At 53.3% G+C, this 27,669-nt stretch overlaps 1 protein-coding gene across 3 annotated transcripts in view; it reads left to right on the top strand.

The window, feature by feature from the left end:
* MSRA (methionine sulfoxide reductase A) overlaps window positions 1–27,669 on the top strand; it is a 95,505-nt gene that overhangs the window by 33,552 nt on the left and 34,284 nt on the right. For all 3 annotated transcript variants that reach the window (XM_078856356.1, XM_078856358.1, XM_078856357.1), the window contains exons 2-3: window positions 15,116–15,184; window positions 15,576–15,695. In XM_078856356.1, coding sequence (XP_078712482.1) covers window positions 15,116–15,184; window positions 15,576–15,695 — 189 coding nt within the window. The remainder of the gene's footprint in view (window positions 1–15,115; window positions 15,185–15,575; window positions 15,696–27,669) is intronic.

Here is a 27,669-nt window from a genome sequence, read left to right as displayed (position 1 = left end):
GTGATAGGGACTGTGCGTGTGGCTGTTTAGCGCGAATTTTAGGCTGAGCCTGCGCCTTGGGTGAAAACAGTCGATGTCTGCGCAGTCATTTTTGGGGACCCCACGTTTAAAATGTGTTGTTGTTTTTGGATGTTTTTTGCAGTTGTCGGTATAGATTTGACTATATTAGTGCCAAAAGTAAAATTTCTAACCGTTCTAGAACATTATTGAAATATATCTATATATATCGGTCACCAAGTCACAACCGGTCTCTATGAACTGTGTTAGATTTTAACACTGAGAATGTGTAAACGTGCATGGAAATACATAACATGTACATTTTCCGTGAATGCTTGTATGTGTGTATTATATAAGCATATTTGAATGCAAAATTGTACATTTCCGTGTTAACGTATATCTGTAAAATTGTGCAATTGTGTGTAATAGTCAGTGAATCAATGAGAGCATTTATATATAAGTGTGTTGGTGTGACTGTACAACGCATTTACAAAATGGTGTGTGCATTCTTATATAGATGTAAAATTCCATTTTACATTAATCTGTGTGTGTGTGGGTATATATACGTATAAAATTGAGCGTGTGTGTATTATATACATGAAATTGTGTGTGTGTATTATATACATGAAATTGTGTGTGTGTGTGCGTGCGTGCGTACAAGACGTGGAGGGGCAGTGCCACTGAATAATGCATTGGGGCTGAGGGCGGCCTGGCAGACCGGGGTGAGGGGTCGAGGTGCTCCGTGATCGTGTGTAACGTGTGTGTCACGTGTGTGTAACGTGTGTGTGTGTGTGTGTAACGTGTGTGTGTGTGTGACGTGTGTGTGTGTCACGTGTGTGTCACGTGTTTTTACTCGGCCTCGAATGAGTACCCGGTGCGGTGTGAAAACATCAGCACTGGGGAGACAAAGGCGGCCGGGTGTGGTGCTGGCCACCCACTCCCGTCGTGTGCCGTGCCGGCCTTCATCTGTCCCCGCTAACAGCACTTGCCCCAAAACTCTTGTGAAAGCTACTCGGGGGATCTTTGTCTTTGACATCGTCTGTGTGTCTGTGTGTGCCTGTGTCGGTGTGTGCATGCGTCCGCGCGTTGCGTCCTTGCCCGCTCGTCTTTTCTTCCCTTGCGCCGTGCGCCTCTGCGGCCGCGTCGGCCCCAATCTCCGCGGGCGGCGGGCGCGTGGGCGACGCTGATAAGCTCGGCCAAATGGCAGCGCCGCCGCCACCGTCTCCGCATTTCCACGTTCTTTTTTTATTATTTGCGTCATTGTGTGGTTTTTGTTGTTGTTGCAGTCAAAGAAGCTGATTTGCTTTCATTTGTCGTTAATTCCTCGTGCGGTTTGTTGCGTGAAAAAAAAACCGCGCACATTCTTTTGATGCTCGCTGCTAGTTCAGGCATATTTTAAATAAATAAATAAAGCCCGTGATATCATTCTCAAGTCTGCGCCGCTTGTCCTAAAACATCCCCGTGGTCCCCAAGGGGACCTCGCGTAGCGCACCTCTCGTTGCTCTGCACCACTTTGATCCAGGGCTCGGTGTTTCCCTTCATTCTCATTTTCGCTTTAAGCAAACAGGAAGCGGGAGCGGTGGCGCCGTGTTTGTCGCACTGCCCCACGAATCCCGGCCACCTGACTTTGATTCCCGGCCACGGCTAACGCCAGTGGCGAGTGATATTTGAATCTCCTTTCCCAACGCGCGCTGACCGGCGTGGTGAAGTATAATCAAACGTGTCGCGAGGCCTTCATCCAGCAGTTGATTGCTAAGGGACTCTAAATTACAAAAATGTTTGTATCCAGGAGGAACATCTCGGCAAGTCGCGAGACTTTTCCGTCCGGAGAGGGCCCTGCATTTAAATGTTTGGCGTTTGGAATGTAACCCTGGTTGGCGCTAATCGCCATGTGGTTATTTCTCCGTGCCGTTACGTGTGTAAAATCGACACGTGCACGGGAGCATTGCCTTCACCCCTGTGCGCGGTGGGACGGGCTCTCGATCCACCCATGGAGGCACCGCGGCGTCTATGGCTGCCGGGAGTGGACGCGGTTGCCCGCTCGCGGTTTCTCCGCGGCCCATCCGTCCGTCCCTCTAAACTCCCAATCATCCCGCGCTCCGCTCGGCCGCGATGGCGAAATTGACTCTCCCGTCGCGACCGAAAGAAATTCTGTTTTTTGTTCTCCCCCCCCCCCCCCCCCCCAATCTGTCCCTTATTACGTTCGCGGGGACGGCGTTCGCGGGGAAAATTGCGCCCCTGTCAGGAGAAGAGCGTTGATCTTTGTGCGGCCTTGTGTTTTGGTCGAATGCACTTTAGCGAGCATCATCCCCTTCCATTTTTCCGTCACCGCTGTGCTTCCCTTCCTGCAATATACAATAACACAATTAAGCACGTTGTTTGGCGATGCTGCGTTGGCAGTGGACAACAACGACGACAACAACAAAAACCCCAACGCATTCGTCAGTAACACCGCGTGGCCTTGAAAGGAAAATAGATAACGAGCGACGTGAACGACCAATGGCCGTTATTCGTCGCGCATGAAGTAGGGACGTTGCCCGGAACGTCGTTTGTCGTGCACTTTTCGCTGGTGCGCGCAGGACTGTGTTTATGCAGTCGCACGCGCGTGAGCGACGGCGCTTCGAGCGTTGCGTGCCGTGTCAAGGGCACGCAACGTCGCAGAGGGAAAACTGGCTCGTTGGTTTGGTTGGAAAGATGTGAGATCGATTGTGTTTGAATTGAAAGGAAAACCCTGTTGATGCACACAAAGAGGTGATGCGGGCTTGCTACTGCATTTTATACAGTACTTGTATACAAGATGACCATCCGTGTTTTTTCATGCCGTCATTTATGTCCGAGTTAAAATGCAAAAAAATGCATCAGGAGCTATAGTTGTGGAAGGGATATCGCATCGATGAATGGATAATTGTTGATTGGTCTGCTGGCGATGCGTGTTGGTCGTACGTCATGGTAGCCTCAACCCTGCAGCCACTAGAGGCTCTCCCATTCACAGCAACGTAGGAATAATGGCATCTTGAGTTAGGGGTGCCGTGGTGGCGAGATGTTAACTGCACCGCCTGGTATACAGGAGGTCGTGGGTTCGATCCCACTGTATATTTGGAGTTTGTGGTGTCTCTGAACCCGTGGTCGTGTGGATTTTGCTCTGGGTCCTCCAGTTTTTCCCTCCACATTTAGAATCAACATCACGCGTTTAGAGTATTTGGCTGCTGGAAATGTCCACGTGATAAGCCACTTTGTTGAGCTATCATTTGTGGCCAGGTCGCTTCTGAAAAAGAGCTTTTCGGCTCGGTGGGCCTCACCCGGTAAAACAAAAAAAACAGATTGTGGCCCTGAATCGGGACGGTTTTGTCGAATCCACGCTCGCCATGCTGCGCTGCTCACTCCCCGTGCGCCGTTGATTGATATTGCGCCCTGTGATTTCCTGGAAGTATAAAACCACACCGTGTGTGTTGGTGCCTCTGTCGGTCAGATCCTCGACACGTTTGAACGCCGGCGTGAAGGCACATCCGTTTAGCGTTGCACAAAAGTAAAACCTTCAACTAGTCGCCACCCCCGGGCGTGAGCGTGAATAGACAAGAATTCGCCCGTTATTCACTATTGTGATGGTAACGGCCGATCACGTTGTGCCTGGTACGTTCACTCAATTATCAGCGCCGCCGCGTTTCCCTTCCCGAATCACAATTTGACAAATTATCCGCGTTGGCAGCGGGTGCGCAAGCTGAAAATAAATAACGAAAACAACCCAGCGCGTTCCGTGTCAATGACACTGTGGCTTTTAAAGGATAAGTATACACACTCGGCAACGGCTCGGGCAGCGCACGTGAAGAAGAGCCATTGGCCACAATGTCGCCGGTGATTTGCGTTTCCTTTCAAGGCCACTTGGCATTATTGACAAACGTGTTGATTTTTGTTTTACTTGCACAATGCAATTAGTATTGTTAACGCACCATGTAATATAGCCGCATCTCAGTACACTTAAAGAAAATGCGTAAATAAATACTGAAACATTATACTTACAGTACAATAAAAATAATAATCTGTGCCTCGAGTTTCCTGGCTGGCTGCTGGCTGGGCTCCTCTCCACCCCAACAGTAACTTTCTTGTTGTTAGTGGCTGCTGTGAGCCATTGGCACCGAAACTGTCTGGGTACCTGGCTAAACGGGAGGCTGAGTCGACCTAGGGAAGGCCCGGGACCGGTTCGGACATTCGTCAAAAGCTGTCTCGGGTGTGGACCAATCAACTTCAAGGACAGTGGATATCATTATCATTATCAGAGTTGTTTCTTTTTGTTTGCATTTTGACTGCTTGTGTTGTGGTTATTGCAAACATGATCCCTTGTATAAAGGTGTCAGTTTTTGTACCAGTTTAAAGGGTAAAAACCCATTGCTATATTCGTCACTGGCGTTGGCCGTGAGCGGGAATCGAACTCGTGTTGCCGCGTTTGTAGTGCAGCGTTCTATAACTGCTAGAAACTGCTCCCCATCACGGTGCAAAGACAAAGATCCCCTGTATAGCCTTTAGCAGACTGTTGGGGCAAGTGCTGTTAGCGAGGACCTATGAAGGCCGGCACGGTGGCACACGAAGGGGGTGGGTGGCCAGCACCACGCCCGGCCGCCTTTGTCTCCCCAGTGGCGATGTTTACACATCGCACCAGGTACTCATTTGAGGCTGAGTCGACCTAGGGGAGGCCCAGGACCGGTTCAGATAATCGTCACTGGTGTTGGCCGTGAGCGGGAACCGAACCCGGGTGGCCAGGTTCATAGCGCAGCGTAGCGCTAACCACTACACCATCGGTCCCCATCATGGTACACACACATGCACATGCACGCTGTGCACACACACGTGCGCGTACACATACATACACACACATACACACATACACGCGCATTCCTGTTGACACTTATGCGCTGCGATGTGTAATCGTGGCAGATTAACCACTGCCGGGATCACGACGTTATATTTAATCCCAATCTTTCCGGATGTTTTCATCATAACTTGTCCCCATTCCAATCCTCACCCGATCTTTAAAACAAAAATAATTTACGTCAGAAATCTGATGGTCGTTAATTTTGGGTCTAATAAAGGGCCAAAACGCAGATTATTTATTGCAGGAGGGTGTGCGTGCGATACGGACATCCAGTCCGTAAACGAATGACAGCTTAAGCGCTAATGAAAAGAGAATATTTTTTGTCATGGAGAGAAAAGAGATGCTGATTTTTTTCGGCAGTGGATATAAAATCCGTTTTTTTTTTTACCCGAAAGTGATATTTATCGCCTCGCGTCGCTGCGCCACGGCGATTTTATGCGGGGCAAAGATTTACAGATCCGCTTGATTTGTGGCCGGCTGAGACACCCCCGGTGCCTCCTCTTGCGACGGACACTTTGGGGTTAAACGCCGGTGAGCGAGTTACATCGCTGGGCTAGAAATTGTGGAAAGGACTGTCGTGAACATGAGAGTACAATTCAATAGAGGCGATTTTATTCATTAAGCTAACATAAAATTAGTTAGAATTTTTGGTTACAATTACAAATTTCCGCGAAATATTTGTGAACCCGCTATTCTTTTGTCGTCTCTTTCCCTGCCCGCATTGACCAGCTTGGTGAAGTATGGTGAACGGCAAACCGCATGACCAACAAGGCATCTGGATGCCTCCACGCAGCAAGCCAGCGGATTGACAAATGCCTGCAAATTATTATTATTATGCAAATATTTGGAGCAGATATGAGCGTAACAATAAAATATCACATGGTGCATTCACTATCGCCAGCTCAGAGTCCTGTGCTGTTATTACGTTTAAATACCGAGTTTTGTCACGAGCTCCGGAATCGCGTCAACGCCTCGTTGACATTCGCGTCGAACAGTGGCGAGCGTGGCGAGCGTGGCGAGCGTGGCGCGGTGCAGATCTTGCGATTTGCTTCTTTACAAAACCGTCGCCGTGCTCGCCGGTCCGCGTCGTCGCCCGTCCACACGGCGCCGTGGCGACGGTCACTCCGCACCGCTGCCTCGGAGCGAGTGAGCGAGCGCACGCGCGGAGGCACGGAGGTACGCGGACAAAGACGTGCACCGTACGTAGAGAGACGCCGAGGTGCAGTCGTGATGAGGCGGAGACACGGAGATGAGGACTGAGACATCGAGAGAGAGAGGTTGATATGGCATGGAAGCCATAGAGACGCATTCTCACAGATATGGAGTAACAGGACACGGAGACACAGGACAGAGAGACACAGGACAGAGAGACACAGGACATGGAGACACAGGACACGGAGACACAGGACAGACACAGGACAGAGAGACACAGGACAGAGAGACACAGGACAGAGAGACACAGGACAGAGACACACAGGACACGGAGACACAGGACAGAGAGACACAGGACAGAGAGACACAGGACAGAGACACACAGGACATGGAGACACAGGACAGAGACACAGGACAGAGACACAGGACAGAGAGACACAGGACAGAGAGACACAGGACACGGAGACACAGGACAGACACAGGACAGAGAGACACAGGACAGAGACACAGGACAGAGACACAGGACAGAGAGACACAGGACATGGAGACACAGGACAGAGAGACACAGGACAGAGAGACACAGGACATGGAGACACAGGACAGAGACACAGGAGAGAGACACAGGACAGAGAGACACAGGACACGGAGACACAGGACAGACACAGGACAGAGACACAGGACAGAGAGACACAGGACAGAGAGACACAGGACAGAGAGACACAGGACAGAGAGACACAGGACATGGAGACACAGGACAGAGAGACACAGGACAGAGAGACACAGGACAGAGAGACACAGGACAGAGAGACACAGGACATGGAGACACAGGACAGAGAGACACAGGACAGAGAGACACAGGACATGGAGACACAGGACAGAGAGACACAGGACAGAGAGACACAGGACAGAGAGACACAGGACAGAGAGACACAGGACAGAGAGACACAGGACAGAGACACAGGACAGAGAGACACAGGACAGAGAGACACAGGACAGAGAGACACAGGACAGAGAGACACAGGACAGAGAGACACAGGACACGTGGAGATGTCACTTTGGTGATGCATTTCCCGCCAAAAGTGGCATAGGGAGATGTCACTTTTATCCGCGTGGAGACACGTTAAATGACTACATGATGTGGGTTATGCCAACGCGTGAGGAGAACAAAGATCCGAAATTGTCCCTACAAAAATGACAGCAATCGCATGAATCAGAATTGGTGAAATCTGAAACTCCAAAAGTCGTCGTGCGTCGAGTTTGTAGTTAGCGGCCAAGTGAAGTTGTGGCCGTGTGAGGAGGGAACGCTCGAACCGCGCGACAGACGGAGGAGGAGGCACGCGACAGCGGCGGCTGTGGTCCCGCACCACAGCAGGCGCGCGCATGTGTTTACGTGTTTATGTGTTGACGTGTGTGTTGACGTTTTTATGTTTGTGTATACGTGTGTGTGCATGTCTTGTGTGTTATGTGCATGTTTGTGTTGACTTGTTATCGTGTGTTTTGAATGCGCCCTGTATCTTTGAAGCTAAGCAGGTTTGAGCCTGGACAGCACTCGAATGGGCGACCACCCTGAACAACAGGTGTTATAGGCTCCGTTGTGGGACAGAAGATGACCATGTCGTAAAGTACGTTACTGTACTGTACCCTACTACGCTCTCCACTTTAACCAACTGGCACTGACCATCGTGGCAAAGTCTGGTCAAACGCCCTCCTTCAGCAGCAGATTTAGACACGGGCTGTGCGTGCCGTCCTTCATTTCTCACCGAATTATCGCCCCGCAGAATGGAGTAGGTGGCACGTGCCTGGTGGGCACAGACCCATAGCGAGAGGGATACTGGATGTGGTGTGCCACTTGTGGAAATAATTTCCGGGTGGCCGATCCAGCTGAACTTCGTGCTCGTGTACGCGCGTGCGCGCACACACACACACACGTGTAGACGTGCACACGTGTGTGAGTGCGCGCGCGTGTTGTTGAAGCGCCGTCGCCTGCGACACCTGCGCATCGTGACCACTGCGGCACTCCGCCGCTCGCGTGAGCCTGGGGCAAGTGGGGCGGGCGATGTGGGAGGGGGGGGACAGGCTACTGGCTGTGATGGGAGGGAAGGGGGTGGGAGCGATGGAGGGAGGCAGTGAGAGATGGAGGGAGGGCTGATTGTGAGCAGAGCATCGGGACGCGGTGGGAAGGAGGAGGAGGTGGGGGGGTTGTGTAGCAGGGACATGCGGCTCCAGCCCATCTGGACTGTCCCACTAATCTACGGCAAGCTCACGAGCGCAGATTAACCCAGTCAGCACCCCACGCAAGCCTCCGCGTCCTCCGCTCAGCTGTTCCAGGGAGTTTACAGTGCGTCGCGTGCGACTCTCTCACGGGCAGCGCCGCACTCTCCCCCTGCTCTCCCGCACTCTGCCGCGTTCTCCTTCACTCTCCTTGACTCTCACGCAATCTACCACGCGGCGCTCTGGCCTCGCTCTTGGTACTCGGATGGGGGAGACCGCCTGGAAATACGAGGTGTGCTGTAGGCTGTGGCCGCTTGGTGGTCAGGAGATGGGAGTGTAACAATGGATTCTTGAATCCATCTGCGCGAAGCTTTGAACGGGTGGATGTTCTCTGGGTTCTCCAGTTTTTCCTCCCACGCGAAGCGACGCGCTCATCAATTGCAAACGAGAGGCCCAAGCTTCTCAATGTGTCAGGGCCCTCCTGAAAAAAATAGAGTCTTGAGGCTCGCCGAGGTTCGCAAGGGTAAATAAAAAGGGCGCATTAGCGTCGACATCTAAAAAAACACGAGTGCCATTTTACGAGCGGTAACCAGTGGCTGGCTTGCGGATGGGCTCACCCCCGGCATAAAAACGTGTAATTTCCACCATCGCTCAGAACCGCGAGCGGGGGAGTGTGAGCACCGCCGCAGGTTCGCCGTTCCCGCTTGCGCTCCCGGAAGCCCCTCTTGCTGACAGCGCGAGCGCCTCGTTGTGACGTGCTGGTGCTGCCGGTGCCGATGGGTTTGATCCGAAACGGCGGCTGATGAATCGTCGACGCCACGCGGGTGCGCGTGTCGGTCCGCAAACGTGCTCTCGCTTCGCGGGTGCCTGTGCACGCGTGCGTGTGAGTGTGCGCGTGCGTGTTTGTGTACACAGCAAGGTTCCACAGTGGGGGGCGGTGGGGGGGGGCGCACGCGTGCAGGTGGTGAGGCTGGAAGTTGCTATCGCAGCCGGTTAACCCTTAACACCTGGGTCTGTCCCGTGATCTCCTGCCCGCGAGCCTCTGGAACTTTACGTGACCGCAAAGTGCACCTAGCCTGGCACAGGCGCTGAGGTGATGTCACGGCGCTTCGTGGTGAATAGTGGTTATTGTTGCTGTGTGCGTGGGTAGCGCTGGTGCAACGGATCGCCATGAGCCCGGAGGTGTGGTCGTTTATGGCAAGTGGTGTCTGAAACTGTCAGTATTGGAGAGACAAAGGCGGCCAGGCGTGGTGTTGGCCACTAACCCCCCGTCGTGTGCCCTGCCGGCCTTCATAGGTGCCTCGCTAACAACACTTTCCCCAATAGACTGTGGCATCATCAGCTCCTCCGACGAGCACAGTTGGCTACGTACGGTACGAAAGAAGTTCAACATATATACATACACGCCCGTTTAAATTGTGGGCCACTTTTGCAATGTTCTTGACCTCTCAGCTATGAAGGTCGAAGTTGTGTTCTTGCCGTGTTAACCACGGACAGCCGGGCCCTGTTGTTTTGATTTCCGACACGTTCCAGGGTCGTTCCACGCCTCGACGTTTCGCTCCACGTGCTGGGAGCTTCTTGAGGGACAATGCGCACAGTACAGCCCGTACAAGCGCGGTGTGTGTGTTTTAATAACACTTGAAAGGCAGAGGATGCTCTACTCCCCTATCCATTCATTATTGACAGCCATTTAACAATAGTAGATAATGATGTAATATGTCCTTTATTTATAAAGAGGTGAGAGCCCATTTGGAAACTCATTAGTAATAATGTGCCCTCTAGACCTCTATCACATTATGGTTGTGTTAAATTTATCTTCAAAATCCCATCTCATTCTACATGGCCTTATTTAGGCATGGCTTAGACCTCAGGAAGGATGTGCCAGCACCTCTCTGTAGGCCTATCCGGAGACGTTTGAGGCCCCAATAAATATCGTTGCCTCTGCTCCCCCCTCTCCTGTCCTATGTAAATAAAATAAAACATTGTAATTTTTTGGGGGGGTGGGGTGGGGGACATGAGCTTGGGGCTCCCGTATAGTCTGGTCAAGCCTGACCCTGTGCTGCAAGGCCTCTAGTTTGATCGGGTGAGAGTCCGGTGAGACCGAAACACGTGTCTGTTTCGGAGAGACCAGGGTCACGGAAGCCATACGGTAACCTTGAACGCAATACGATTCCGCATGAAGTCAGAACCATATATCGGGCTGATATATTAAGCGACAAAGAGAAAATAGCATTAAAATTGCGGACGTATTTTTTAAAAAGCGTGTTGCCCAAGCGACGAGCCCGTCGCCAACGAGATGTTCCCTATCAAGGGTTATTAATGAATATAATTAAAGTTTCCAACAAACACTGACCTACGGGGAATGAACATGAGGGACGTGCACTTTTGGTTTCATATTCGAGGAGCGTCGTGGTAGAATTAACAGTCTCCAAATGTAGTTTGTGGCATTTCTAAAGGACTTTGGCGCAGTGCGCTTTCGCTCCGGCGATTTGGCAGCAAACCCCGCCCCTCTTCACGAAGGGAATGTGGTGGCACACACCGTGCCAGCCCTGGCGTGGTCCCTGGCATGAGACAGGGCCATGCCAGCCGAAATTCTGGCACCGCGCTGCGTGCGTGCCACTGTGGTAGAATGCCTGGCAGGCTGCGACAACACAGGCATGCTCGATTGTCGCCATTTACAGCGGCAAAGACAACGACGAGTGCGAATAGTGCTGTGACCTATTCGAGGCCAAACGAAAATAACCGCACTTGCAATATTTAAACGTGCTTAATTGAATTGCAATTGCTCGATGTTTGGATCATTGTGTTCGGAGGTATTTTATTGAATTCGTCGTTTTTTGTAAAAATTAATCCACTGCAATCATTTGAGAAATACACTGGCTGCTTGCCTGTGCGACAACTACAAAAGAGACCAGTGTTAAACGGAGCATAATTTGGAAGCAATCTAGAAATAATTTGTTTTAAACTGTAACTTAATTAAAATATTTCAAATCAATTTGTTTCTGCAAATTAATTAATTTAAAAGTAACCTGTATAATTTCCTACAATTTCAGTGCTTTTATAGTGGGGGCGGGCGGGGGGGGGAGAAACAACGAGAGAAAAAAAATCCCCCCACGGAACGTCGATGGCCGACGTGCTGCTGCTGCAACGTTTGCGTCTCGACCGCCGTCAACTCGGCGATCCGTCTCTCGGCGACTCGCGATCTCGCGACCACGTCGGGAGATCGCGCTCGCCTCCGCCGCGGCTTTCCCCCCCGTGCGCTCCGCTCCACGCGGGAGAAACCCCTCTGGCTTAGAAGGACTGAACAAAACCACCGCATCGGGAGGGTTTCGGCGAACCGGCACCGGTGCAAGCGAGCGTCGTGCTCGCGTGCACGTGCCCTTCACCAGGACGTTCCGACGGCACGGCACAGGCGCGCCGGGCGCGGTCGCGAAACCGCGATCTTTGCGCAGAGAGGAACCCCGCATTGGTCGCGCGTGCCGATGATGGCGGCGGCGGCGGTGGCGGCGGCGCGGTGAATGCACGCACGGCCAAATTCGGCGACGTCGGGACGGGACGGGCAGCACGCTTTTGCGCGACACCGCGGTTAATCTACGCGACGCGCCCACTCCCGTCTGGGGAATGGCAGCGGGTGGCCCGCTAGGCAGGCTGTGAGCTTTTTAATCCCAGATTTAACTTTATTCTAATCCGGCACGATTTAGCGGATTTGCGCCGTTACAAAGATACATTTTTACGTTTGCTCCAAACTAAATTGGAGGACGCCGATGAAGCCATCAGGCGCGGCGCCGCGGCGCGCTCTGCCAGCACCGCCTCCGAACGGAGCGGCGTAATCTCGCCGTGCTCGCGCTGCCGCAAAGCTCCTTCTTCGCTCGCCGAAATAAATTCCCGGCCATTTTCGGGGCCGTTATCAAAAGCGAGACAAAGAGATGAATCTGCGGCGCGAGCGTGCGCGGCTCGTAACGTTCTCGCGCCGAAAATTAAGAGAAAAGATGCGGGGGGGGGGGGGGGTCCTCGTGCGCGATGACGGCGCGCCGTCCGGTATACCGTCGTAACTTCACGGGGGAAAGGTAATTTAATGAAATTGAATGTGATGTGCTGATGGGAGGCTCACCCGAGCCGTGTGGGATGGGCGCTGCTGAAGGTCAAAGGTGCACGTGTTTCTCATTGAGCGGTGTACCCAGCTGGCCGCGGTGTTTAAAGTTGTGCGTGGGGTGCTGGGGGGGGGGCAGGCGTCGCGATGATTGTGCCGCGCGTGGTAGATTGCGGCTTTTTTTTCTTCTCCGCCGCGTCGCGTCCTCCCGTCCGTCGCTGTGTCCGTGGCGGTGGCGGCACAGATGCGCGTTTACCCCGAGCAATCCATCAAAGGCTGTCAGCGCAGGTCATGTGACAGACATCTGTCTTACTTGCTCCGTCCCTCCCCCTTTCCATCGCGTTTCAACCCCCCACTGCAGACGACGGTCTTATCCTAATCCGTTTGGGACACTGTCATTGGGTAGTACGCACACGTGCACGCACGCACGCAGTAGAATACACACGCACCCACGCACCCACGCGCACACACACACACGTCTCACCCGTGCGTGCACTGTGCGCGATACTCGCACGTAAAGAATGACACAGACGCACACAGCCACGCACACACGGAGACTCGCACGAGCACACACAAAGACCTCTCGCCACAAACACGTTACCCACACATGCACCATACATGACAAAAACACAACATACGCGCAACACGCCCTCTATACATTTCACCAACATCGTAGAAAGACAAAGATCCCCCTATAGCGTTTACAGAATGTTGGGCCAAGTGCTGTTAACGAGCTCCTATGAAGGTCACCTTTGCCTCCCGAGTTGCGATGTTTGCACTTCGCACCAAGTACCCATTTGAGGCCGAGTCAACCTAGGGGGAGGCCCGTGACCAGTTCATAAAATACATAACTGCCGTTGGTGGCCGTGAGCGGGAATCGAACTCGGGTGGCCGGGCTCGGAGCGCAGCACCGCTGACCGCTGCGCTCAACACCAGCATGGCGCGTCGTTTTCACAGGTCCACGGCATGTTATGATCACCGTTGTGATGAAGTGCGCCCTGAGTACGGACGATTTGCAACAGTGCAGCACACGTCTGCGGTGTTGCGCCGCACGCGTTTCTGCTTCATTAAAAACACACACAGCGGAGTAAACTGGTGCATCGCGATACGTGTGTGCGTGTTTGAGAACATGCGGAATTAGTTGCGGTGCAAAGCCGATGCCTGCGGCGTTCAAATTGTCTGGCGGAGATGCTGCTGCTCCTGCATTGGCAGTGGGGTGCGTAAGCACAATCGTCAACAACAACATTCACGTAAATAAATATTTTTAACCGCAATTTAAGAAGGGCCATTGCCTGAAACGTAATCTATCGTAGAGTTGCCCTCTCGAGGCCACAGCATTATTGGCAATTGTGTTGGGTATTTAACATTTTTTTGTTACCAGCAATCGGCTTCAGTCGATGTGTGGTGGATTGCTGCAATGCCTCTTTGAATTTTTCAATCGAGTCAGTTCACGCTGGCTCATTTCCATGTGGTCTCACGGAGGGACTCGTCGACTTGTATGTGTGTACGTATGTTTAACTTTTTTCGCACCGTACGTTGCCAGCCGTGCTAATCGGAGATGCGGGCAAAGGACATGGAGACCCACTGGCTCTTGCAGAGATCCGTAGATTCGCATGGACACCCAGAGACTCACACGGGGATCCGTAGTCTCGCGTAGAGATCCACAGACTCTCTCAAGGATCGCAGGGGCCCTTACTGTGTCGTTGGCAGTCCGGTCGATGTTCACGCAGTGTCACGCCGGGCTCCCTGCGTGTTCCGCCATAGCCGGAGGAGCGATGCCCGATGCTCCCCGCCGCTGTGCGTGAGCGCCACCGCTCCCTCCGCGTGCCGCCCTCCGCGACGCCCGGCGCGCTCGGCGCTGCGGTGCGATCGCGGGACGTGCCGACTACCGGCTACGGTGGCTGCGTCGAGCGTCGATGATTGCGCAACCACACGCGGGCACACGCGTGCACACGCGTGCACACACGCGTGCACACGCGTGTGCACACGCGTGCACACTATGACCACACGTGACACCGTGGCTCGGCTCGGCGAGAGCATTTGGACTGCTGACTCGGAGGAGCCCTGCAGAGATAATAACAACGTCTCCAGAGCGAGTCTCCCACAAACAAATTTATCAGTCGGATTGCGACGTTTCTGCGTCGAACATCTTCAGGACAAGGTCCATCAAGTCAGTATTAAAATACAGCAAATGAGAATTCTGGACATTCTAATCCTTGACCTCTTGTACACGTGGCGGATGGTGGTTGGGACTCGACACATATTGGTCTAGATTATTACGTGGCCTATCCCATTGGCTGCGAAAATATACGTGTTATGTAAATGTGTGTTTCAATACATCATGCATGTTCGTAATACCATGTTATTCCGGATACACATGGATAATAAGAGGAATTCAATGCCACTTTCGAGTGACTCTTCTTATCCGTTCAAGGACCGGGCAACAGGATGAACGCAGCACTTGCGTGAGACCACATCTGGTGTGACACCTTTCTGTGGTAATTGTGGGTAATAGGATACACGTTCCTCCACTCCTGGGTCGCTTCTGATATTCGTGCGAACAAGTGGATGGCCGTGTTAATTTCGCACCTTAACCTAAACTACTTCTGGTTGAACACCATCATCACCTTCGTTGTCAGCCATGTTCTATGACAGTAGGATGAAGACTTGGCCGTGCCATCGCGTCACTTAACGGTCCTGTGATGCCATGATCCATCTTCTGTGCGCGACCGACCAACTGACTCTCTCCGTCTTTTGTCTCCCTGCTGTCCCTCCTCTCCCTGCTGTCCCACGAGCAGCCAAGCACGCGGTGAACGGAAATCCGGCGGTGGAGCCGTTCCCCGAGGGCCTGCAGCTCGCCACGTTCGGTGAGTGCGGCGTGCGGCGTGGCAGACGCCACCTCGCCACGAGCCTCCCCACCATGCTCACCACGCGCTCACCCTGAGCCTCCTCACCCTGAGCCTCCTCACCGCGAGCCTCCCCACCGCGAGGCACCGTGACGCTGCCGTGAGCCACGCCCACCGCGGTGCTCTGCCGCCGCAAGGGTGCCAGCTTGGCCCGTCGTTGTGTCTCGCGTTGCCACCTGTCTTGCCTATCCCAGGATTGTCCTCTTGTTGAGACAGCAGCTGTCCTGGGAAGATCTGTAAGTCTGGGTCATTTGTCAGTTGCATGAGAATAATGATTATTATAACAATAAAAATCCATCACTCCAGACATATGGCGTTCCTCTCATCCCGGTGCGTCCCCCCGTGTGCCCAGGCATGGGCTGCTTCTGGGGTGCCGAGCGAATGCTGTGGACGCAGAGCGGAGTCTTCTCCACGCAGGTCGGCTACTCTGGAGGCTCCACGCCGAACCCCTCCTACAAGGAGGTGTGCTCAGGTGGGCGCCGCCTTGCTTCATGCCGCACCGCGCGCACCGACGCTACGGCGGCCCGCCTCAACCGGTCATAGGCCCTCCGTCGCCCCCGCCAAAGCCGCGTTTTCTCGCCGTGTTCCGAGATTTTTCGGACGCCGTTCATGATGCATGCTACCGGAGAGGCGCGCTACGTGGAGGTTGCGCGCCGTGCGCGCGTCATTCTCTGCGAGCGTGAGCATGTGGGCGTGTGGACGTGGTGGTGGGGAGCGGTAGGGGAATGGCTTCCGCGTGGCGCTACGAGCATGGCGAAGTGTGTTCGATTTTCTGGACACGGCCTAAGTCTGCGGCGACAAATCTCAACCGGTCATAGGCCCTCCCTTCGGTCGACCCGGCCTTAAATGAGTACCTGGCGCGGAGCGTGAGCATCGTCACTCGGGAGACAAAGTCGGCCTGTGCGTGGTGCTGGCCACCCACCCCCTCGTGCGCCACGTCGGCCTTCGTACCCGCTCGCTGAATGGCTCTTGCCCCGACAGTCTGTGTTGGCTTGACTGGGGATCTTTGTCTTTGTTGTGTGTGGATGGCTGAACCTCTTGCGACTCCGAGGCGTTTAAAGAGTGGCAAACGTAGCACCGCCGTTTACAGATGTGAACTAGCACGGGCCGCGTGTGTCCGTGCAGACACGCGTAGGCCCTGTGCACAAATCCGTGTGGGGGGGGGCGGGAAGTGCCAGGCTTTAGTTTAGCCAAGGTTTGCTTGAGATTGGGTAGATTCATCGTTTTGTTGAGCTGTACGGAGCGACGTCCGTGCGCTTCATAATTCCACTCGTTGCCCGACACAAACTGACCGCCGTGGATAGATGCGCACGATAAGCACACGCACACGCGGGAAAACGGCGATCGCCGTTGAATCAAGCGGGGCAGTCGACGGACGATTCCGAGGCTGTAAAATCGCCGTTCTTTTCAACAGCACCTGCAGTTCCAAGGTCCGCAACGAGATGGGACTATTTGGCAGTTCCCCACAAAAAATAATGGCGATTCTAACAATCCCACGACGACTCAACACGGTCACCAAGCCCGACCATGCGATCCTCCCCAGGAACGCTGTAAATCGTGGCGGGCCGTGCCGTGCCGGCGACGGTCGCTTCTCCGTGGGCGAGGGCGCCGAGTCGGTCCGGGGGCACCGGCTCGTTCGCTTCCTGCGCGATCGCTGACGCGCGCACCGACACGCACGCGCGCACACACGCGCGCACGTGCCAGTTGCAAGTATAATAATTCAGGGAGTCCATTAAAAGCACAGCCTGGCCTGGGCGCTGTCACTTACTTTGGCGGCCTAATGGACTTTAGATTTGCAAATTTAGACCAATTTGCTGTTTTATTGGAGTGGCGGCCGCTGTGATTTATGCAGCGGGAGACACGAGGGCCGCGGGCATCCGGTTTCCCGGCGCTGCCCCCTCGCCCGCTTGCTCTTTTGCCCGGTCGTCTCCTCGCCCACCTACCCACTTGCTCACTCTGTCTGCTCAATGCACCCGCACGCTCTCACCGCCGCATGCCCCTCGGGCGCCCTCCCGCTCACCCCCTGGCTCGCTCATCCACTCGCGCGTTTGCCGACGAGCCAACTCGCCACGCTCGCCCACGCACGCCGTCGCCAGCCTCCGTGCCCCGACGTCGCTATCGCCCCGGCTCACTCCCGCACGAGATCCGATCTCATCGCTCCGTCTCCGTGGTGAACGTCCCCTTGGGCGCGATCCCTCCTTTGGCTGTCGTTCTGTCTCCAGTCTTGTCCCCTCCAGCGGTGTCCTGTCACCTTACACGGTCAATTATGACGCCATTGTTTTTGTTTGTTGTTGTTGTAATATATCGTATCGTATTTCCGCCAGTAAGTGCAATGGTACTTGAATTTTAAACCGAAAATGAAATATGTTTGGTATTCTGTTAATGGACGGTTTACAGAAAGTACAGAAAGTAAACCGTCCATTAGCGGTATTTTGTCATCGTTTATATGAGCGTCCGTCGCCGCTCTTGAGCTGAAGTGTGACGTTGAGCGTCGTCGGTGAGAACAGCTGATGCCCCCCCCCCCACCCCCACGCGGAGCGCGGGAAGAGACAATGGGCGGTGATTTCTCAATTCCCCCTGAAGCGGGACCACATCTGTCCGGTCACAGCCCTGCGGAGGCGATGGTGACGGCGACGATGATTGCGCCGACGCAGACGATGATAATAATTATAATAGTAGTAGTAGAAGCAGAGCAGCTAATGTCTTAATGAGCCGGAGGAAATCAGATGCTGCCGGGAGTGAAAATGTCGCATCCACGCTCCCCCTGGCCGATGATAACGATAATCATGACTATTTCCATTGCCGGGCACGTACTATGAGGTTCCGGGGGATATCAGCGGCCATCAGCGCCGGTGATTTTCCAATCACAGGGGTCGAGCGTGCGAGCGCATAAATCATCTCGTCGGCGCGACGTCAGCCCGGGGCTGTCTCGCAATTATTTATTATTTTATTTTTAAAACTATTATTTTATTTATTATTTTATTTATTACCGCTTTCTTATTTTTTTTTGGGGTAAATGCGCGGGGACGCGGGCAGCAGCTGGCAGGGCTGAGCGAGGCCGCAACAAAAGACCTCCACGGCAGCGCCTCTCGCCCCCTTTGTCTGCCCCCGGCGGCCATTGTCCAGACGGTGGCACGACCTCCGCCTGGGCCTTTTGTGTGGACGCGGAGCGGCGTGGCAGGCAGCAGACAGCGCGGGGACGGCCGCGGTCGCGTGGCCGCTCGCCCCGCTCGCGCGCCCCCGTTGCTCCCTCTTGTTTGCGCCGGGGCGTGGGGGGTGGCGGGAGAGGGGGGGGGGAGGGTCTTGCCCTCTCCCCTGACGCGTCGTTCTCGTCGTTGTCGTCGCCGCAGATGCAAACATCGCGACCCTCTCGCAATTCGATCGTCAGAGTGGCGCGCGTACGATCAGCAATTCTGGAAAAATCGCCCGACGACGCTGGATGTATTCACCAGCGAAACGTCACGGAACTCAAATTGTGAACGTTGTGGGTTTACTCTGCAACTCACCGGTGTGCTGAAGTAGTCACTAACTGGCACGTTTTGTTTTTGTGACAAACCTTACTAAATTGTCTGTGCCGGGTGGTGGCGGGTTATCGACACATTTATATTTACGCGCCATCTAACTCAAAAAAACCTTCATTGCGAACGATCGCTTGTGTTCGGCGCGTGGCGCCGGGACGCACTGGCGGCGAAGGCTTGCTGGTGCCGGAGGGCGTCGCTGGTTCCGAGGGTCGGCGTTTTTCCCCTTCGCCGAAGAGCGTGTTCTATGCGCTCATTCGGCGGCTCCCCCTTTTACAGGAGCCCCGCTCCGAACGCGTGCCCAGAGTCGGCTATCCCTTGGGTCGAACGAACACGACGCACAACTCGGGGGGCCCGTTCCACGTTGTCTATGAACACGGATGTCCTTTCCTTCATCATACTAATTATAAAATATCAACAGCTTAATCGACAACGCGGCCTAATGAGGAATGGCGTCCAGTCGGCGACGTTTGCGGCAGGGGGTTCTTAGTCACAGCACGCCGAGAGAGGCCAGAGAGGCAGAGTGAGGAATTGAAATTTGGCTGTTTGAAAATGCAGGGAACGAGGTTTAAGCACTTGTTTTGTTGTACGTATACTGTACGTCTCGGGCTACGGGGCACACAGCAGGGATTTTAAGAAGAGGTTTTTGTGAGCGTCGCTGGAGGGACGTCGCGCGCACATTTCCGTGCAGTGCTCCTTCAAACGGCGACCTAATAGATCGTGGCAGTGCAGTGCAGGCCGTTCATAGGCAATGCAACGATGCATCGGTGTATCTTGATTGAAATCTAGATCACAATCTAGATTTAAAACCTATTTCTTTTGAACTGCTTTTTCGTTTTAGTTTGTTAGCACGGTTGGCTCCGTACGGTGCAAATGAAGTTCAACATACGTACATGTTGTGTAATAGATTCACATTACTTACGGGGTGGCCCAAAAGTCAGGACACATAGGGTTATTTCACTTAAGTTGACACTGGCATATTTTTTTAAAATATGTCCTTTCTCTTAATAGTTTGTCTGTTATCTTTATAAATATATATTTTTGTTGGTCACCTCAAGCCCGTCATTTGCACAACTCGAACAAGAACCCTGAATAAATTGAGACAATATCATTTATGAATGTTCAAAGGTAATCTTGAAATTAAATCCAAAATGAATTTCAAAAGAGAATTCATGCATGTGTTAATGCTTACGGAAGTCAACTCGAGCATTTGTTAAAATCACCGAAATAAGCCTTTGTGAGTCGTTAAAATAAATATCATAACCCAACGTGTCCTGACTTTTTGGCCAGCCTGTAATATGTTAGATTCTTCAGCTGGCCATACATGCCCAGAATCATATATGTAATGTGCAATGGGTTCACATTATCCCCGACAGTCACCCGTCACCACGAGATCCACTACGGTGTTAAAAACTATTGATTCCTTAATTGAAATTCACCGCAATCACTTGGGGGAAGACGGGGGGGGGGGGGGGGGAAAGGGGATAGAGATGGGGGGGAGAGAATCGTTACGTCTTTACCAGCGACTCGTTTATAATTTTCTCTGCTGACGGTACTGTATGTGCAATGACGGGCAGGGTCTTTGCCTGAGGCACATTTCACCAAGCCCTCGCCCATCACCTCCCGACCAGCGGCACGTGTGGGAACGGGGACGAGACTTTCCCACCCCCCCCCCCCCCCCCAACTATTCTCGTGCTCTCTGATGAGTCGAGTAATCGAGCCGATAATCGGTAGAGTTATCGAGCCGATAATCGGTATAACGATGTAGCCGATAATCGGTAGAGTAAACGAGCTGATAATCGGTAGAGTGATGGAGCCGATAATCGGTAGAGTGATGTAGCTGACAATCGGTAGAGTGATGGCGCCGATAATCGGTAGCGTAATCGGATTTAAGCACAGAACTCCTACTCCGACAAATTGCGTGCAAGTTCCCGAGACTCTGCGTCAACTGGTCAGAGCTCACAGATTCCTGTGCCTCTGGCTCCGCGTGGCTGGCGCTTGCTCCGCGTGATTGGGGCTGGCTCCGCGTGATTGGGGCTGGCTCCGCCTATCTGCGCTGGCTCTGTGTGGCTGGCGCTGATTCCGTGTGCCTGTCGCTGGCGCTTGCTCCGCATGGCTGGCGCTGGGGCCGTGCTGGAGTCTTCCTCAATGCGTGGGGAGTTAAACGAGCGCCGTCGCGTCTTGGCAGGCGGGACGCGGGTGGGCTCGGCTGTCGGCGCGTGGCGCCGAGTCTTAACGTGGAACTTTTTATTTTTTATTTTCCCCCCGTATGGCATTGTTGGGATTAAAGTTTTTTGGTCGGAGTTTTCTCATTATGTTCTCCCCCTCGGTCTGTTTGCAAATGGGAACCTCTTTACGAGGTGATTTTGACCCGGCCATAAACCTCGCAAAGCACCGAAGAACTTTGAATCGTACGGATTGTGTATGTATGTGTGTGGGAGCCCCGCAACCTCGTGTTCACTCCGGGTGGGTCGTAACGCTCGTAACCGACGTCGGGCTTTGCCGGCTTTCTGTTGGCCCCGGTGTCGCGCTCACGGCAAGGTGAATCTCTCGTTGCACCGCTGATGGGCATCGTAGCAGCACGAGGCGTCGTGCAGCGTGGAGCTCACCGTTGATCCTGTCCCTACGAGTGTTACCAGTCAACCTCAGGGTCATAATGTTTTAGGGGTGATAATAATACAAATAATAATATACAAATATAAGATTTGTGTCGTCATGTCTCAATGTGTGCCATGTTTCTACTTTTTAGTCCTGGAGCATCATTAGGATTGTCACGTCGGTCACTCGCCTGTGCGTGCAGCACCGTCCGTGCCGTGACTGCCGTGCAACCCGAGGGCTTGGAAGCTGTCTCGGCAAGCCGGGGACGTGCGCAGCCTGGGTGCTGTGTACTTACACGGCGAGAGCTGTTCGCGTTTCGGGTCACGTATTCCTTTAATTGCAACAACGCGAGTTGCTGATTCTCTTAAGTTGTGCGGTTTGCACGCTCTGCTGTCGCATCGTGCCGCGTGCGGTGGTGCCGTCGTCATGCACTGGAGCGTGACGCTGCGTCTCGTCGTGTCTCGTCTCTCGCTGTGTATCGCTACTTCTCCCTGCGTCTCGCTGCGTCTCCCTGCGTCTCGCTGTGTCTCGCTGCGTCTCGCTGTGTCTCGCTGTGTCTCGCTGTGTCTCGCTGCGGTCCCTGTGTCTCGCTGTGTCTCGCTGTGTCTCGCTGTGCTCCGCTCGATGGGCACTTGCCGCATTTCACGCTTGGCATTGGCATGCGGTCCCCATGCGGCGCGTCTGCCTTTGTGCACCACGCAACTCTGCGAGGAGCGGCGGCGCTGCGGCGCGCTCGCCACTCGTCTGCAAACCCGGTGACCTGGTTACGATTATTCGCCGGCGTTAAAGGTGCCGAGAAATCCACGCGGTTACTCCCTTCCCCGCGGCGGAATCTGTCGTCCGCGAAGAGGAAATGTCGAGCGCCGCTCTGCCAGTGGCATCGCCGCGTCAGGTGACCTCGCTGTTGCCGGCACACCACGCAGGCACTGGGGGGGCGGGGAGGGGGCCGGAGGGGGCCGGAGGGGGCCGGGGGGGGGGCCGGGGGGGGGGGGGGGCCTGGAGGGTGCGGGATTCCAGGCTCTTGGAGAAACTTTGTGTTTATTTATGTACACAGCGGCTTAATTTGTCGATTTGGCAGCACAAATTGTGCACGAGTGCCGGGAGTGTTTAGTTTTTGTTTTCACGACTCTCTCGGCATAATTGATTTCATGTTCTACCATCCGCAGCTGCCTTGACGTTTACTGCGGCCGTCTTGAACGCTCTTCCTTACAGACATTGGGAAGCCGCTGGAGCTTTGCACTTTTAAATCTAGATGGAAAACTCGTTTATTTTTCGAACTGCTTTTTGTGGTTCGTTTGTTGTCCTTCCCCCGCACCTCCGATTCGCACGGTTGGCTACGTACGGTGCGAACGAAGTTCAACATTCACACGTACAGAGGGGCAGCCCTGCAATTGCTTACCTGACACCACTGATGAAGGAAGGGCCTACACGAGACAAAGCTCTGGACAAGCCCCTCTGGAGGGAATTTGGCCTACTCTTCCAGGCTGGCAAGACATCTTGGCAGCGGCGGGAGTCCCCACACTTTACCCCATCACACGTGGCCTGCCCATCGGCTGTCTGTGGTGTACCTGATTGTACTGCTGGGTGGGATTCAAGAAACTTGCAAAGTTGTTTCTTGACTTCACAGTGAAGTGCTTTGTCATTTTAACTGTCACTTAAAGAGGAACAACCGGGTAAAAATACACTTTTGAATTGCATTTATATATGTACAGATATATGTGTGTGTGTGAATAGATCTATGTGAACATCATTCGAGAAGCAATTGGGCTTAGAGTACGGAGACGACCTTGAAACCACCCTCGGTGCACACAGTTCCACTTTCATTTTGGGGTTTGAAGTGCAGATCTTTTTTTTTATCTCGACGCTCAAATGAATTATTCATTTGCTCAAGGCCTCCGGGCAAACACTGTTAGGATAATTGCTATCGGAGTGCTCCCGTTATTTAGTTTTTAAGGCTATCTCAGAATAACAAAAACCGTGAGCTCTTGCTAAATTACCACCACCGCTGCCACTACCACCGCCTCCTCCACCACCATCACTACTACCACTGTCGCCCCCTGCACAGTAATGGACGTTCCGGTGAAGGAGGGCACTGCACATCCAGTGGTAGTTCACTAAAAGTTTTGGGTGTTTTTGCCCGAGCCGATGCCTCGCTGTGAATCGTGCCCCCCACCCCGCCGCCCCCCCTCCCCACCGACCGCCCCCCCCCCCCGACCCTTACTCGACCTAGATTCTTCTATGCTTCCTCGCCGTAGACACGAGCTGCAGCGGAGTTTCATGGCCGCGCAGAGTTACGCAGCTTCGCCATTGCGGCACTCTGCGCGTCACAATTCATCGACCGAAATGCATTTATTCATTGACCTTAAGTTATTATTATTATTAGCCAGGTAAAGCCCACTGAGCTATTCGTTGTTCTTCAGAGGTGTCCTGGCCACACGCGGCGATAGCTCATGGGTGGGAATGATGATCCTGGCCACGGCTCACGCCAGAGGTGACTGACGTCGACCGGCCATGGGCCCCCTCCTTCACTGACCCACACTGACCAGCGCGGTGAAGTACGGTCAAACAACCGCCGTGACTGACGTGGCGTGGGGACGTCGGAGGTCTGTATGTGTGTGTATCCAGCGAGGCATCACTGAGTTTTTGGGTCTCTTTATGAACGTTCCTGCAGTGGCAAGTTTAATGGATTCCTTTGAAAAAGACAAACGGACACACACGAGGATATCATACTCGCGCAGATAGATTCAAGCGGCCATTGCTCTGCTGATATCTCCTTGCCCTCCTCGTAGGCCAGGCCTATAGCACCTGGTTTTCCCTGCCAGTATTCGATCTAAGAACTCGCCAGACGCAAACCTGCGCTTAGCCGCCTGGGATCTGGTGAAGATTGGGTGATCCCGGGGGGGTTTTGTCAACTCTCGCGATCGCGATACCTACGCAGACTCGTGCAGGCAACGGTCAACTTGGGTATTTACGGCTCTTTGTACGCTGCTTGTGATCAGTTTGGTGGAAACTCGAGGCGTCGAGCGCCACAAGGAGGAGAGATTTACCTTCATCGATCCATTTGTGGCAGGCGATGATGCTGTCGCGGGCCATAAGGGACACTGCATGCGTGAGCTGTGCGTGGGGGTCACAGGCTTTGGGGAGGACACGACGTCTTCCAGAGAGAGGCCCTCTCTCTTGCTGTGTCTGCAGAGTTGCGCTTTGTGCAGCCCTGTGGCCTTGATGGGCGTCTGGCCCGGACCGTAGCGTCTTGCTCAGCAGACCCGTAAGGAGCCCTTACCCTACTATTTGTCATTTTCTTCGTGATTTAATCATTGCGGTTTATTTTCTTTTCGCACACATTATTAAGTTTGCTCCATTTCTCTCCGGCACACCGTGTCCCCGGTCTCGCGAATGATGTCTTTTTATTTGAAAAAGTTTTGTCGCCTAGCCCCAATTTCACCTCAACTGTTCTTCCAGCGTCGTGTCAGGTCCTGTCATCGCATCTTAAACTCTGTCATCAAAGCGGCGGTCTCCGTCATCCGTGGCGTGGGCCACCCAACTTGTCCCTGGCAAAGGCGCTGAGTGCGAGATCACCCCATTACGCGTGATTGCACACAGCGTGTGTCATGTGCTAGTTGTGATGGATCGCACGCCAAGGTCAAAACACTGCGAGGTGAAGGTGCAGCCCTGCAATTGCTTGCTCATGCCACCGCTGGCGCAAGCGCCTCCAGGCGAGGGGAGCTCTCGTTGGCCTCCTGGAGGAAATAAAAATTAAAACGGCGCAACTTTTTGTTCCGAGTCGATGGTGCCTTCTGTACAAATTCCAGCGACATTTTGTGTGTGTTAAAGAGTGAATTCGGAGCCTGTTTTGACTTCTCTGCGGCAGTGTGCGGTGCGTTTCACAAACTCCGCTTGCGTGCCAGGCGTTGTTGGTAATGGCTCTCCGCGAACACCGTGGGGGCTCGTTTGGTGCAGCACAGCGTCGTGGTACAAAATCGTGGTACCCCTGCACTGCTGAGATGGGCTTGTGAGTAATAAAATATTAAAATAATAGGCAAACAAGAGTGTCTTTTGCTCCGTAAAAAAATAAACACAGGCAACATTATTTATGATGTCAGCCTGTGGGCCCCGTGCACGCGTTGTGCTCCCCTGTAGTGATTGTCCGTTGACATGCGGTCTGCTCGCAGCTGCTGGTTTTAAATCAGTCACATTCCCAAGAAATACTTTGGTGAATTCGCTCGGTGAATAATTCACATTTATTTTGTCGTGAGGCTTGGTGAGTTTCTGTGTGCGTGCGCCCGTGGCCTTTGTTGGGGCAGTGATTTCAGGATGATTTTGGTTGGCCAGGTGAGAACTCGAAGAGACCAGGGTGCAATCTCACCTGGATAAGTAATCCACGTCACGAAAACGACAAAAACACTAAACAAATAAAGTACAGCAATGAGGCAAATAGAAATTCTCACGTGGCTACCGGACAAATGGAAAATATCGCACAAGCACAAATCGGTGTTAAATAACAAATTCCCTGTAGCGCAATCCAGCTCATGCAGATCATTTTTACACTGATCATAGCACAATTACAAATGAAGTTACATAAACATTAAACAGATATAGGGTGACTGTTATACTAATATGTAGATGAACAAGGATATACATCAAATGCAGTGGCGCAGTGGTTTAGCACGCTGCTCTATGAAGCCGGCCACCTGGGTTCGATGCCCGGCCATGACTCACGTGAGTAAGTGATATCCTAACCAGTCCTGGGCTTTCCCTTCGGAACAACCTGAGCCGCTCTGCTGCCCGACCGCACTGGCCGGGGAAGGGGTGGTGGACGCAGCGTGCGTGCGCGCGCGGGGAACCGTCCGTCAGCAATCCTCCCGTCGTAAACCCCCGGTCACACATCTCACGAAGTCCCCACTTTCCATGTCGATGGGGGGGGGGGGGGGTGCTTAGCGTCGATCCTCACATCGCTCGCAAATAAAGTAACGAGGTCCGTGCGCCGCCCGGCGTTCGCGGAGGCTTTGCCTCGGAGGTTCACCGCATCGCGTACCGAATAAGAGACGGTTACGTAAGGTTTCTCGCACAATTGAATTATATAAGATCGATCTGCACGTGCTTGGACCGCTCAAGTCGATGCTGTACCTGGACGGGATGATGCATCTTGCATTCCTTTGGGCGTGGAGCGATTTGTCGATTACAATAAATTGTCATGCGCTTGAAGCATTGCATCGAATCGTGTGGTGCGTTTTGATGATGAGCAAGCAATGTCAGGTTTGTGCTGATGGTGCGAACGAGACGGATGATATATGAGGCAGCGCCGTGCAAACGAGACGGTCCAAGCAACAGCAGCAACAGTTGCAGCAGATCCAGCGTCTCCAGACGACTGCGTCGCTCAGGTGTGGCCCCTTACAGCAGTGAGGGGGGAAAAAACCCAAAAATGAATTTGTTCTCAATTGTGATTTACGATCCCAAATTGTGATGGTCGCATCATCGCGTGATGGAGCCTCCGTGCTGGAACATACGTGATGGAGCATCCGTGCTTTGTCCTCTGCAATAGAACCTCCATGCTGGAGCCTCTGTAATAGAACCTCCACTCTGGAGCCTCTGTAATAGAACCTCCATGCTGGAGCCTCTGTTATAGAACCTCCATGCTGGAGCCTCTGTAATAGAACCTCCACTCTGGAGCCTCTGTAATAGAACCTCCATGCTGGAGCCTCTGTTATAGAACCTCCATGCTGGAGCCTCTGTTATAGAACCTCCATGCTGGAGCCTCTGTTATAGAACCTCCATGCTGGAGCCTCTGTTATAGAACCTCCATGCTGGAGCCTCTGTTATAGAACCTCCATGCTGGAGCCTCTGTTATTGAACCTCCATGCTGGAGCCTCTGTAATAGAACCTCCATGCTGGAGCCTCTGTAATAGAACCTCCATGCTGGAGCCTCTGTTATAGAACCTCCATGCTGGAGCCTCTGTTATAGAACCTCCATGCTGGAGCCTCTGTTATAGAACCTCCATGCTGGAGCCTCTGTTATAGAACCTCCATGCTGGAGCCTCTGTTATAGAACCTCCATGCTGGAGCCTCTGTTATTGAACCTCCATGCTGGAGCCTCTGTAATAGAACCTCCACTCTGGAGCCTCTGTAATAGAACCTCCATGCTGGAGCCTCTGTTATAGAACCTCCATGCTGGAGCCTCTGTAATAGAACCTCCACTCTGGAGCCTCTGTAATAGAACCTCCATGCTGGAGCCTCTGTTATAGAACCTCCATGCTGGAGCCTCTGTTATAGAACCTCCATGCTGGAGCCTCTGTTATAGAACCTCCATGCTGGAGCCTCTGTTATAGAACCTCC

This window comes from Lampetra fluviatilis, chromosome 5 (genome assembly GCF_964198595.1).
Source record: "Lampetra fluviatilis chromosome 5, kcLamFluv1.1, whole genome shotgun sequence".
NCBI lineage: Eukaryota > Metazoa > Chordata > Hyperoartia > Petromyzontiformes > Petromyzontidae > Lampetra > Lampetra fluviatilis.
Note: the sequence above shows the minus strand (reverse complement) of the source record. Positions and strands in the feature narration are given on the sequence as shown.